Source organism: Prunus mume, linkage group LG1 (assembly GCF_029339155.1).
Source record: "Prunus mume cultivar Tortuosa linkage group LG1, ASM2933915v1, whole genome shotgun sequence".
NCBI classification, from domain to species: Eukaryota; Viridiplantae; Streptophyta; class Magnoliopsida; order Rosales; family Rosaceae; genus Prunus; species Prunus mume.
Genome location: NC_142698.1, coordinates 12,516,264 through 12,528,973, shown reverse-complemented (window position 1 = coordinate 12,528,973; position 12,710 = coordinate 12,516,264). Strand labels below are relative to the sequence as shown.

Genomic DNA, 12,710 nt, shown 5'->3' with positions numbered 1-12,710 from the left:
TGTTTAATCAAACGCTAGTAATTAATATGGAGAATGAAGGGAATCATTTGCCAGAAACTGAAGAATGAAGGGAATGTAAGCATTTATCAAGAACTGAACTTCCCTGAAAAGCAAGAATATGAATGATAAATCATGATTCACCCAGTCAGCTTTATAATACAAGCTAAATCAAGACCTTAAAAGAATTTGATTCACAAAATACATCCATACAATGATCTGCGATCCAAATTCCAAGTAAACCTACAGACAGGAGGTCAAATTGAAAGCTCAACGAAAAACTGATAAGAAATCTGTGCAAAGGGTATGATCACAGGTAAGAGGCTCATTTCCATACAAATTGTATAATCATATAAAAACTCTGTCAAGAACTCCTCCTGATGACAAATGGGGTTTTGACACTTGTCAAATTCCTTTAACTTGTTTGTTTTCTTTTGAATTCCTTCAACTTTTATTTGTTTTGGAATTTGACAAGTGTCAAAATCCCATTTGTTATGAGGAGAAGCTCCTCCTTAGATTTAAGGAACCAATCAATATATCCACTTCTTCATCACTTTCTTCCTCGTGATCATCATGGCCGTTGAGAAAGAGGTAAATTAGGGTTAGAAAGGGAGAGATGGTGTCACGGTGGGTGTGAGGTTCGATAGCATTGTGTTGTGTGGGTGGGTATCCTGAGAAATTGTGAAGGGTTTTCAAAAGCCAAAAAGTTATTTCTGGCGACTGTACGTAAGGGTATAATTGTCATTTTAAAATAGAAGAACCTCAGGGATGTCCAAAGACCCTTTTGAGATCACTCAACAAAAAGCGAAAAGTATAGGGTCATGGGCCATTGCCCAGTGTAGGCCCAATTTACGAGTGGTTGAAGCCAGGTTCTTACCCGCGTGTTTGTCTTCGGTTTGGTCGCAGAACAGAAGAGAGAGCGAGAGAAACAAAAAATGGGGGGTGGTGGTGGGAGCAAGAAAATATTGGTGGGTTTGGTGGTGCTGATGCTTTTTGGGGTTGCCGTGTACTTGAAGCTTTGGACCATCGACTATACCGTTTCTTCCGACGAAGCTGAGCTCTTGAGGTTTGCTTTGCTTTAATTCCCATCTTATCTCTCTGTCAACCTCAAATTTGTTTTTAAGGGTTCATGTTTTTATGAATTTTGTGAATGAATGAATGAAAAAATGATTGCCCTTTATATATAAGATAAATTTAAGCCCAAGTTCTTGCATTACTTCCCATTATAGTGATTCTGATGGCATAGTTGAATATCAGTTGTGAGAAAAGACAGAAACTTGCTTTTGATTCTTGAGCTAATTGATCATAAATCCTAAGTTGAGTTTCTGGGTTGGCTCCTATATTTATATTTTGTAGTATATGATTTTACATGTTCGACCAAAAAAAAAAAAAAAAAAAGAATTTACATGTACCCTCTGACCCTTTCATTTCTAGAGTTTCATATGTCAAAAAATTAGTAGTGTTTGCCATAAAATGAAATGGGATTTGCAGTGTTGATTTGGGTTTATAGGGTCGCGTTTCTTTGTTATTTCTATTATGATTTAAAGAATTTTTTTTGGTTAACTACATATATTTTTTCTCTCAAAATATGGTAGGCGGCAGTTCGACCTTGCTAATAGGGAAGCAATGGATGAATCTGCTGAGTGGAGGCTGAAATACGATGTAGAAGCAGAAAGGGCTACCGAGTGTATGAACGAACTCAAACAGGTCCGCACCTGATTTTGCCAATTCTTTTCAATTCTTTTTCATGATTTGTTGTACAACTAGAGCTTCATATCTGTGTGTAGAAGACAGTATGTTGTCGCTGTTTTTCACAAATCTCATTGGAGCATAATTAGTGTGGCAAATTAATTTTCATATGCACTTTGGAGGGTGACTTTGCATGCTGAGAATTGCAAGGGTGCCAAAGCAAGATGTAGTCTTTGAAAATGATCGCTACATTGACCCAAAAGATAATTAAAACCACTTTTGAAACTATAGTATGGTTTTTATCATTTTATTTTTTGTATTCATGAGGTTTTGGCCAAAAATTGTAGAAGAGGGTTTGGGTCCAATCTTTGGAAGGGCATCCTGGAGTTGAAAGACTTGTTAAACAATGCTTCAGTCTGACAGCATGATCTTGTCAAGTAAATAATAAACCTTTTTCCTATATTTTTATTTTATTGTTTTGATGTGTTAAAACTGCTGGTCCAGATCAGGTGTTGTAATTGGCTTTCGTTTAGTATTCACTTGCACTGCTCCTCTCCGACCTCTCACCTACCAATGATAATAATAATTCTAAAGCACATTTCCGGTCCGGCCACCAGTCAAATTATTGCTTCAAATGTATCTTGTTGAATTTTGCACTGAACGGTGATAGAGCAAATCCCTTCATAACCATCGTATGCCCTCAACTAAATTACTAGGGGTCTTTAGCTGTTAATAGTAGTTGAGGCCCATATATCTGTTTTGGCATTTGATAAGCGGGTCTGTTCTTATTAGCAATAGTATGTATGCACAGAATTGGGAGCCTATGTCTTTCCCTCCACCCCAGGGTAAGATTAGAGTCTCTGTGCCTATCATAATCATCTCTTTGTGGACCGATGAATTATTCGTTGTTCTCGCAGATAAAGGGGTCTTTTGAGGTGGATGATGGAAATGCTGCTAGCCTCAACCGGAAATTGGTGAATCTACAAAAGGTGAACCTTTTTTCCAGTATAAAATCTAATACAAAAATTATCATGATGTCTCATAACAAGTCCTATAACCAAGCAGTCAAAAGAGGGTAAGAACTAAAAGCTGTAAGATCCAATGCAATCTCTCTTTTTCATTCATCCACTTTTATGCAGCCCTTGGCAAACCTGGTTTAAGGAGCTAAGTAAAAACAATGCTGAGAATGGTTTGCTCATATTATATGACTTTAAAATTCAACTTATGTTATGCACCCAAGTATTATGCATAAACTGCGTGGTTTGATGTTAATGAAAATCTGGTTTTTTTTCCTTTTCTTCTCCCTTGCTGGCTCTGATAGACAATGATATGTTAGTGTGTTTAAAAGTTCCTTTAGGTTTGAATCTTGTTCCTCTTCTTACAAGCCCTGAAATGCCCAGGAAAATATGGCCTTGGTTGAACGGATGGAAACCATGAAACAAGAGCTTGAGGCTGAGAAGCTGAAGTGCAGCTTGCAATAGGTTTTCTGATCATCAAGGGTCAAAAGCTTCAGCATAACCAAATTTACCTAATTTTTCATTATTGTCCAATCCATATGCTCTCCACCAAGAAACAAATTTCATGAGCTCAATCTCCATTTTGCAAATTTGCAACTTCCAATGGTAAGCACGAGAGACGTTTTTTTGCACGAGATGCACGTGGCCCCTTACAACTCTTAACTTGTGCTGCTTTCTAGGAAACTGAGAGGTGTTCGATAAAATGACTCTGCTTTTCTACAATGAATATACAATGACTTTTTTTCCACCTTTATTTTCTTGCATAGGAACCAATGTAAGTTGTTCAATCTTCAATTTATATTTTTCTTTTTCTTTTCCTGGAATGATTCCTTCTTGTAATAGATATCCAGGAATTTCGGACCCTGTAATTCATTTAATTGAAAGATGTGAAATTTTGGATGTCCGATTGTGTGTCTTGTACGCTTTTATTCAAAAGACTGTGCATGGTTTTCTTTGTTAAGTCAATTTCTCCCTTTTTCTTAAATAAAAATGTGCTTAGGCCAGTTGGCTAGGGCAATATACACACTCCTAACTTCCGAATCCTCTCTGTAGATTAGGGAAGGATTGTGTAGTTTAGAGAAGTTTAAATTATCGCATTGACAAAAAGGAAAAACATTTACTGTAGAGAGTTTCACCTGGAACACCTGTCATGCGCTTTCGAGAGATGAATATCATTACATTTTAAACCATGCTAAGATAGCTAGTCAAGCATTCACTTAAATTGTAATTATTAGCCACTAACCAACACTAAATACAATTACTAGTTAAGATGGCAATTAGATCATAATCATCTTTACAAGCAACCTTTTCCCTACAGGAAGATAACTAATTTCCATCTCCGGGGGCTGTGGAGCAGTCAGGTTCTGCAGGGTTGGTTCTCAAGTCCTGGAGAAATCTTGTTATTGTCTGTGCAAACACTTCATTGTCCTCATGTTGACTTGCTGGGGCAGGGGCAGCAGTTGTAGAATTCTGTGAATTGCATGCACATACGTGAGATTTAAAGATGAAGATGGAATTATATAAGAGATGTTACCGGAAGATACCTTTCGTCGCTTCGGCAGTCTGCTCCGGGTGTTCATCATCTCAATCAGCTCATCAAACTGAAGAACAGAAATCAAACCCAAGTTTCCTAATCAATTTATGTGTATAAGTTGGAACAAAATGTCATTCCAAAAAGAAAGAAAGAAAGAAAGAAACAATGTTCTAACTAAGGGGTTGGGATGCATTATGATTTCCAGGCTAACTTATCTCAGTAATTTTGATTTTCAAACATGGTTAAATTTAAATTAGGGAAAGGTAAAATCCAGTTGGTAAAAGTAAACATACTACATTGCACACTCTACCTGTTTTACAATTTTTTCATATTTCCTTGCACACTGATATAACCTTCTTTCCTCCTCAACTTCCTTATTAGACATACTTCTCCAATCTTCAACTTCAAGCCTTCTAAACCCTTCTCTCTTTGGGACAAATTGTTCAAAGATAACAGTAAAGGTTGAAACATATATACAGATGGTCAAGTTGCTCAAGGAGCAGGTTAATAGCACGGAAAGCCATCTTTGCTTAAATCTTTTATGGCCGTTACCAACTGTCTTGACTGTTCTTCTAGGCAGAGAATTGAAAAGGGATGAGAGACCGTTATCTTGCTTGCCATTTCTTTTCCCTTACGCTTTCGATTAAACACTAATCTTGTGTTGATGAGAGATGTGTCGAGATTTAGCCTAATCCTCAGTTAATCACTTACTCAGAAAAGGAGATTAGAAGCTAACAGAAGAGTTAGAGACTTACCAAAAGAAGAGACTTCTTAATAAAACTGTAACTACTTCCCATATATAACGAACCACTAACAAAAAAAGTGAAAAAGAAAAAGTTGTATTCTTAGAAAGTTGAACTTCTTCAGTTACAGTTATATTAACCACTGCACAACCTAATGTAAGTTGTGACATCTACATATGTTTTTTTTTCCTTCTCCTTTCGGAAAGGCAGTATTTGGTAACTGATTTCACCGTTAATACATCTACGTCCCATAACAGGTTATGTGCTTGCCAATTAACCAAAAATGGGGGTGCTCGAATACTACTCCTAACCGGCTAGGCGCTCGCCAATCAACCGAAAAGACTAGCATGTCATGTTAGGTGATGTTGCATACCTACTCTTGAGGGACCTCATTCTTCTGGACGTGGGATTCTTGACCATGACATTGGGTTATGTCATTTGATCAAATCTACATGGGTTTAAGTCTTCTTCATTTCAAGAAAGCAGAATGATATGGTACTTGACCTAAGAAATGCTTCCATGAACTATGGAATTTTATTTTACGCTTTTCAGGTCAAGCCATACATAGAGAGCAGCAAAGCAGAAGAACATGCAATTCGTGAATTATGATTATCATTTCAAACAAAAGCAACTTCTTGTATTTTGCCGACTTGTTTCCTTTTGTCATTTTCCAAGACTAATAATCATAGAAGCTTTAACGGAACGCATGATCATCTTCATTAACCTTTCACTAAAGCAAAGCTGCAGAATAAACTCAGGCATCTCCACTTGGCACCTATAAGCTTTTAGCCTGCAGAATTTTCAATGCTGCTTTCGGTGCATATAGATCCTAAGAAGTTTCAAAGCAAACCAATAGGAAAACGCTTTTGGAAGAACAACAAAAACTATCACATGACACCCACAATGAGGAAAAAGATTCAAAATCCAAAATTATACATATCTCCATGCTAAAGGTTATTAATCTCTCAACAAACTCTGCCAGAATATTTCTATGTACAGAATAAGGGCAATCAAACAAATACCCAGCACAGCCATTAAAAGAGGCCAATTTTTTCTTTTTTTTAAGAATATAAGAAGACTCGGCTCACTGATGAATTTCCCCCCTGCCGTGTTTCACCGGGAAGCCAGTGACCAGAAGTTTAAAAGAAAGGATGGTGACACAGCAAACCAACTGATAAAAGCCATAGCTGTGGCAGTCTCAAACCTTTTGCAATGATTCACATCACATTTGTTAAGATCATTGGCAATGAGGACAGTAATTCCAGCAGAAGCACATGCGGCAGCAAATGTAAGCGTGGATGTGATCTGCATGAAAAGAACACCCACATATCTGTAAGCTGGGGATGGACTAGGTCTGGACAATGTACTCCTCATGCACAAATTTTCACTTTCCAACTTCCAAACAAATGGACATTTGCACAAGTACATATTAACAAAGCATATTGTTACAAAATGAATGAAGGACTGATGTTAATTTATCTTCCATAAAAAGAAGGCCACGCATCAAATTTGACAAAATCTCCAGAAGGGATATCTATTAGTATCACGTATGGAAACAGATGAGATGGCTATTGAGTAAGACTTGATTTGACATTTTCCTAAAACAACACATCATATCAGTAAGCTGAGGATAGACTGATATATCCAGTTATTTATGCTAGCCATTTGAGTTGGTTGCAGCTGCTCATCCGAACGAATAAACCAAAAAAAAAAAAAAAAAGTACAGTTGGCAGAACTGACTTTGATCATCATTATATAGAGAGCTCAGCTCTCATTATCCCTGTAGCAGAGCATGAGTGAAAGTGAGGTGTCAGGTGTAAGTAAGAGCGTCTATTTAAACGAGTGTGCCTGCACAAGTGTCTTTGTTTGTGTGTGTATTATAGTTGTGCATTCGTAGGCATGCAAGTTATTCAAATTCTGTTGACTTCCCACATGTTTTGTTCAAGATTCTGGTATCAGAGCAAGGCAGTTAGGGATCTAGTTATCGTGCCCAAGCTGAGACTCTGAAACTTGTCTGTGATTAAGCTTGGCACCGAGAGAAACTAGGTTGGGTCATCATAAGCAGCCTACAAATGGTAGGTGGTATCAAGAGGTTCCACAACCAGAATTAAAACATGTGGTTGACATGAAGGGAGTCATATCTCTAAGGTCAAGAGTATGCTACCACTTTGAAGAAATAAAATGAAAGATAGGCAAGGTAATGTTCACAATCAAGACAACGATAGAACAAAAGACGATTGAGCACATTAGAGGCTCGTAAACACACCTAACAACATGAGACAAATATGTAACACTTTTCAAGAAGAGAAACAAGGCGAAACTGCAACTTCAGAAGAACGAGTTGTAACATGTCATGTCGCAGAGATTTTACCTTGTTATAATATTGGTTGTTAAATATCTGATTAGTTCCACGACTGGTATTTTCAAATGTACATGAGAATAATAATCATCCACAGGTGGAGACCTGAATATAAAGGTTTTATTACTCTTGTATAGTTTGTAAAAATGCAACCTTATTTCATTGTACAAGGGTAAAGAGAGCAAGCTAGTTGGCTACTGTGCTGCTGATTATTCCAGAGATCAGAAGATGGGCCAATCAACTAACAGAAACCTTTTAGTCAGTCTTAGATGTAGTAGTGTCTTGGTGTACTAAGAGACAATTGATGGTAACACTATCAACTGCAGCATAATCTAGAACAGCAACTATGTCTATGGACCCCTGGAGTAGCAAATTCCACTTTGAAGCAATGGTATATGGATATATTTGGGTAAGCAGATATGAACAAGGCAGCTAACAAATGGATGCAAAGAACCCTATGCTATTTCCCAAATAGCAATTAGATAAAACATTAGACCAGAAATCAGATAAAAAAAATTACAAAACATATCCACATGAAGCTTCTGACATAAAGCACCGTTATCAAGTTTGGGAAAATCTATCAATGCCACATTTGGTAAGGGTTGGGTGGCAAACAGGCAATAGAGAAGGGGTAGCTTCAAATTCTGCCAATAGAGAAGGAAAAACTCATATACTTCTAGCTGGTTTAGCAGGCTTGGGCTAAATTTCACATGGAACCTAAATAGTTAATCCAACAAGAATACCAGCACTGCTTTGCTGCAGTTATGCAACAAGACTTAATGAGTTTGAATCTTATCTTACCCCATCTCCAATGGTGAAGAAACCCACAACCTTGCAGTTGCGCAAGCTCCGCCTCACTAAAAGAGCATACACATCAACAATCGCCAGTGACAAGCTCCACACACATTGCACACTAACAGCAGCAACAAGGTAGCTGACCCAGAAAAAAGCAAACACAAAAATCATCAAAGACTTGACTTTAACCAAAACCCATGTCTATAATCAAGTAAAAAATCGTGAAATCATGAACACAACAAAACAAGCATTACCAAAAAGCAGTGACAGAGGGAAAATCGGAGGTGGTGGCCATGACTGAGAGAGAAATGGCTGCAAAGCCGAGCTGGCAAAGACGCAACACGAGACCACCTGCGGTGCCAGGCATGCCTTGAACGTCCTTCATCCTCACTCTGAGAGCATTCTGGGCTGCCAAGTCAGTCAAGGGTGGGGCCTCCACGGGGTGAACCGATGGGCGGCTCACGTTCATCGCTCCAATCTCTCCCCTGACTCCCTGCACGCTCTACAGAAAGACAAGAGATCTTGATAAAATCATGTTCAACAACAACAAGAATCAACAAAGATTGGTCCTTTTTCAGCTGAAGATTGCTCCTTTTCAGCTCGATGGTTGTTGGGTTTTTGATTGTTAATTGTTTCAATAGGAAGGAATTGAAGGAATTGACAAAGGGTAAGAAGAAGTTACAGTTCGGAATGTCGGAGGTAGACGAAGGTGAAGCAGAAATGGTTGGAATTGGAATTGATGGGATTTGTCAGCTTCTCTCGTCAGATATGACTCATGACAGTCACCAGTGGCGTGCTGCTGCCTCCTAGTGTGACCCAACACTTGTCTATGTATATGTGTTCTTGGTACACCAATTGCAATTGGCATATGCTTCTTTTTTTTCATTCTCTTTCAATTTTTTTGATCGGGCAATACGCATCTTTTTTAGGAATTCGCCTTGATGGGATTTATGATAAAGTTGAAACCTTTTTTATTTCTTTTTTAGTAACAAAAGTTGTGACCTTCACTCTTTCAGTCATCTTATCTTCATGTGGTGTGGGCAATGTTTCCCATCAAAAATAGCAAGCTATATTATTTTATTTTAATTCTCCATTAATTTTGCAAGACCTCTTAAGCACTTTTAACAAAAGTATTTATGCTCATAAGCGTTTTTAACAAAAGCACTTTTATTATAAACATCTTGAATTTTCATTATAAAAAAAAAAAAAATCCAAGTGCTTTTCAAGTGCCTCATGAAGAAACACATAGCATGTGCTTCTCTAAAAAAAATGCTTCTATGATCTAAAAGAATTTCTAACTGTCAAACGCTGTTAAAAGCGTTTTTAGTTGTCGGAAAGCGCTTTTAACCTTTCTAGAAGCACTCCCAAACAGGCCATTGAGACTTAGATCATATCCTTTCTTTGTTTTGGCTCTTTGGCTTTTAAAATAAGATTGTCAATTAAAAATTCAAAAGTCATAAATTATATTTTAAACTAAATTGTATTTTCCTTTGGCTAAATTTGATTGAGAGCAAAAGTTATAATTTGTATAACTAAAAGGGGTAAATATCATTTGTCAACCCAAGCTCAACCTAAATCCATGTTCTATACTATAGTATGTTTACTTACTTAGAATCTATATATATATATATATATATATATATTCGATTTATGAATATTCATACTTTTACTAACACACATGAAATAAAAAAGTACGTTGGTCTCACATTACAATCCGTTATTCAATGCTTGAAAAATCAAGAATAGAGATGGTTGATCTCATACAAATCCCTTAACGCATGCTTGAAAATATATATCATCTATTTGTTTAACTAATTCAACATGTTGATTCAAAGCGACATGAGCTTAGTTGAACTTAATAAATCATTTATGGTCTGTTTGGGAGTGATTCTGGAAAGGCCAAAAGCATTTTCTGATAACTAAAAGCGCTTCGACAAAGATTTGTGAGAAGTTTAGAAGTGTTTATGAGCAGAAATACTTCTTAAAGAAGCTGTCCCAAACGAGTCCTTAGTAGAATGAGCTATTCATTCAATTTAAAATATAGTTGAGTTCTTATTTTTAATTTTTTTTATACAAGCAATATTAGAGTATTGAAAGAATCGAATCTAAAACCTCATACTCATAAATAAATATTGTTAAGTACTTGAAATACAAAACCCTTACTTAATACGATCGGATTAGTTTGTAAACAATTTCAGATTTTGTAAAAAGAATCATTATAATCAAAATAATAAAAAAGTTTCACGCGTAATTAGAACAATTATTTAACATTATTTTATGTTGAATGAGTGCAATTGTGAGAAGGAGTAGGAGACCAAGAGTGCAATTGTGAGAATGAGTGCAATTGTGAGAAGAGGTGGGAAAGTAGACTTGTAGACCTTTGCAGGGCGGCGGGAAATCTAAAAGACCATAAAGCCCCTGGAAAGTTGTATATTAAACTCGTTTCTTTGTTTTGTGGTGTAAAATTGGGTCTCTCAATCTCTCAGTTGGCGAATTAGGGTTTTAGGCTGTCTGATTGATTGTTGATTGTATCGAAGATGATTGAGGTGGTGCTGAACGATCGTCTCGGGAAGAAGGTGAAGGTGAAGTGCAACGAGGATGACACCATAGGCGACCTCAAGAAGCTCGTGGCTGCTCAGACGGGTACCCGATCCGACAAGATTCGGATCCAGAAATGGTACAACGTCTACAAGGACCACATCACCCTCAAGGACTATGAAATCCATGACGGCATGGGCCTCGAGCTCTACTACAACTAAAGGTTCGGATGAATTCTCTGCAATATCATCTATTCTCGTGCTAAAGTTTGTATCTTTACTCAATTTGGGGCAGCTCAATTGACTTTTTAGGGTTTTTAATTTTTTTGGGCTCATGGAATTTTTAGGGGTTTCGTATTAGTTAATTTCCTTGTCAAATTTCAGTGATTACTAGTTTCTATGGCTGTGACATAGTGAAGTATTGCATGCTAAAGTTCTTATCGCATTTTCTTGCTTTGTTGGGTTAATGAGATTTTTAGGGTTCCCTGTATTAGTTGATTTCCTCGTCAAATTTCAGTATATATGTCTGCGACACGGTGAGGTAATTCTGAGTAATGCATGCTTCTGATAAACTCTGAGCTAATTGAGCAAAGGCTGGAACTTTGATGTGTATACTTTTGGTCCCCGTAGACATTAGTAGCCTGCAAATCCAGTGCTTCCTCGTATAATAACACAAACAAACAGACAGACCAAAGAAGACCAAGCAGAGAGGCTTGGTGGTGGTTTATTGGGGATTTTGCTGTGTTCAGTTGTTAATTAAAGAGAAAGCTATAAGAGGCTTGATTGATAGCTTGGTTAGGAGTGCAAGTGTTTCTTTCAAATGTTGTTCATTCAGGTTGCTAGGGTTATTCTGGAATTTGGGAAATCAACCAACCCTATATGAATTTCGGCATGCTGAACATGTACATACCATACAAGTCTTGTTTTGCCCAACATGAGTATCTCATTTAAATTTAAGTGTCCATCTGAAACAGTACCCACCTTGTCAATCTCTATGCCTAGCAGCACAGGCCGGTTTTGGCCGACAATTGTGCCATCTCCTTTAATTGGAAAATAGAGAAGCCTCAAGTGGTTTTTTACTTGATACCAACTGAAGAAAAACACCAAAAATATTGCTTTAGCAGCATTCTTTCGCTTTTCAGTTAATAAAATGAACAGAACTTTAGTTGTTGCTTACATGCATCACTCAATGGTTTCTATGGAAATATGTATGCTAATTAGTAGATAATTTGTCGTGATATCTAATGTGGCCTCTGCCTAATTGTTTTGCCCAAGTTTTCTTCTCCTTGTTTTTGAAGTTTCAGAATATTAACATAGAAATTTCTGTGTTTTCAGGTGTTATGCACTGGCAGTGGGATTAGTCTCGGTAAGAAGTGGTTGCATGTATTGCAAAGCCCTAGGATGGTGCAGATTATGTAATCCAAAAACTCTTTTGAAGCGTTTGGACTAATATATATATATATATATATATATATATATCTATCTGAGTGTTAACTGCATACATTTATGTAATTGTGTTGGATGAATTGAATTTCCTTGGCAATCGTAAAAATGATCTGCTGCTGCTGTGATATGTAGAATCATTACTTACATATATAATGTGTCTTTGTATGTGGCTATATACTTGATTTAAATCAGGTTAAGAGATTTATTATGTTTCTGCTTCCACTGAATTTGAGAATTTAAATGCTATGCAACTTTTGGTCGAGGTCTGCCAAAGGACAGTTGCCCCAAGCTTAAAAGCCGTGTGCTCCTCTAATCCTAGTTTTCTCCTGTGTCTGAGTCCAATTAAAAAGACATAAGCATCGCTAAATGGAGAAAATCTTAGTAGCATGAGGATAGCACTATCTTGTTATTCCGAATGCTGTCATGTGCATGCGTGTCATAGTGTTATTGGTCAGGAATAGTAAAATAGTGCTATTTTTGTTTCATTGAAGCTTTCCGGCTATACTATGATATTTCTTTTATATAAAAAATAAAAGTAGTATAGACGGGCGGTTATACTGTTTTTACACGAAAGGGTCCCACTATATGTGTATG

General features: G+C 37.1%; 3 protein-coding genes across 4 annotated transcripts; 2 read left to right on the top strand and 1 right to left on the bottom strand.

Moving 5' to 3' along the window:
• Positions 1–586: 586 nt before the first annotated feature.
• On the top strand, positions 587–3,607 carry LOC103342134 (acyl-CoA-binding domain protein). 2 transcript variants are annotated; one of them, XM_008245716.3, is made up of 4 exons: positions 612–1,063; positions 1,593–1,704; positions 2,604–2,675; positions 3,087–3,607. In XM_008245716.3, the coding sequence occupies exons 1-4, from the start codon at positions 933–935 to the stop codon at positions 3,165–3,167; spliced, it is 396 nt and encodes a 131-aa protein (XP_008243938.2). In that variant the 5' UTR covers positions 612–932; the 3' UTR covers positions 3,168–3,607. The 2 variants fall into 2 exon arrangements, with proteins under 2 accessions (XP_088900194.1, XP_008243938.2); XM_089044068.1 differs by lacking the exon at positions 3,087–3,607 and having other exon boundaries at positions 587–1,063; positions 2,034–2,676.
• A 2,276-nt stretch (positions 3,608–5,883) lies between these two features.
• On the bottom strand, positions 5,884–9,056 carry LOC103342135 (CASP-like protein 5A1). Its single transcript, XM_008245717.3, has 4 exons — positions 8,816–9,056; positions 8,388–8,635; positions 8,140–8,272; positions 5,884–6,284 (listed from the first exon to the last, which is right to left on the bottom strand). The coding sequence occupies exons 1-4, from the start codon at positions 9,017–9,019 to the stop codon at positions 6,093–6,095; spliced, it is 777 nt and encodes a 258-aa protein (XP_008243939.1). The 5' UTR covers positions 9,020–9,056; the 3' UTR covers positions 5,884–6,092.
• Positions 9,057–10,586: 1,530 nt separating this feature from the next.
• LOC103342136 (ubiquitin-like protein 5) lies at positions 10,587–12,107 on the top strand. The gene is made up of 2 exons (XM_008245719.2): positions 10,587–10,894; positions 12,006–12,107. The coding sequence occupies exon 1, from the start codon at positions 10,671–10,673 to the stop codon at positions 10,890–10,892; it is 222 nt and encodes a 73-aa protein (XP_008243941.1). The 5' UTR covers positions 10,587–10,670; the 3' UTR covers positions 10,893–10,894; positions 12,006–12,107.
• The last annotated feature ends 603 nt before the right edge of the window (positions 12,108–12,710 follow it).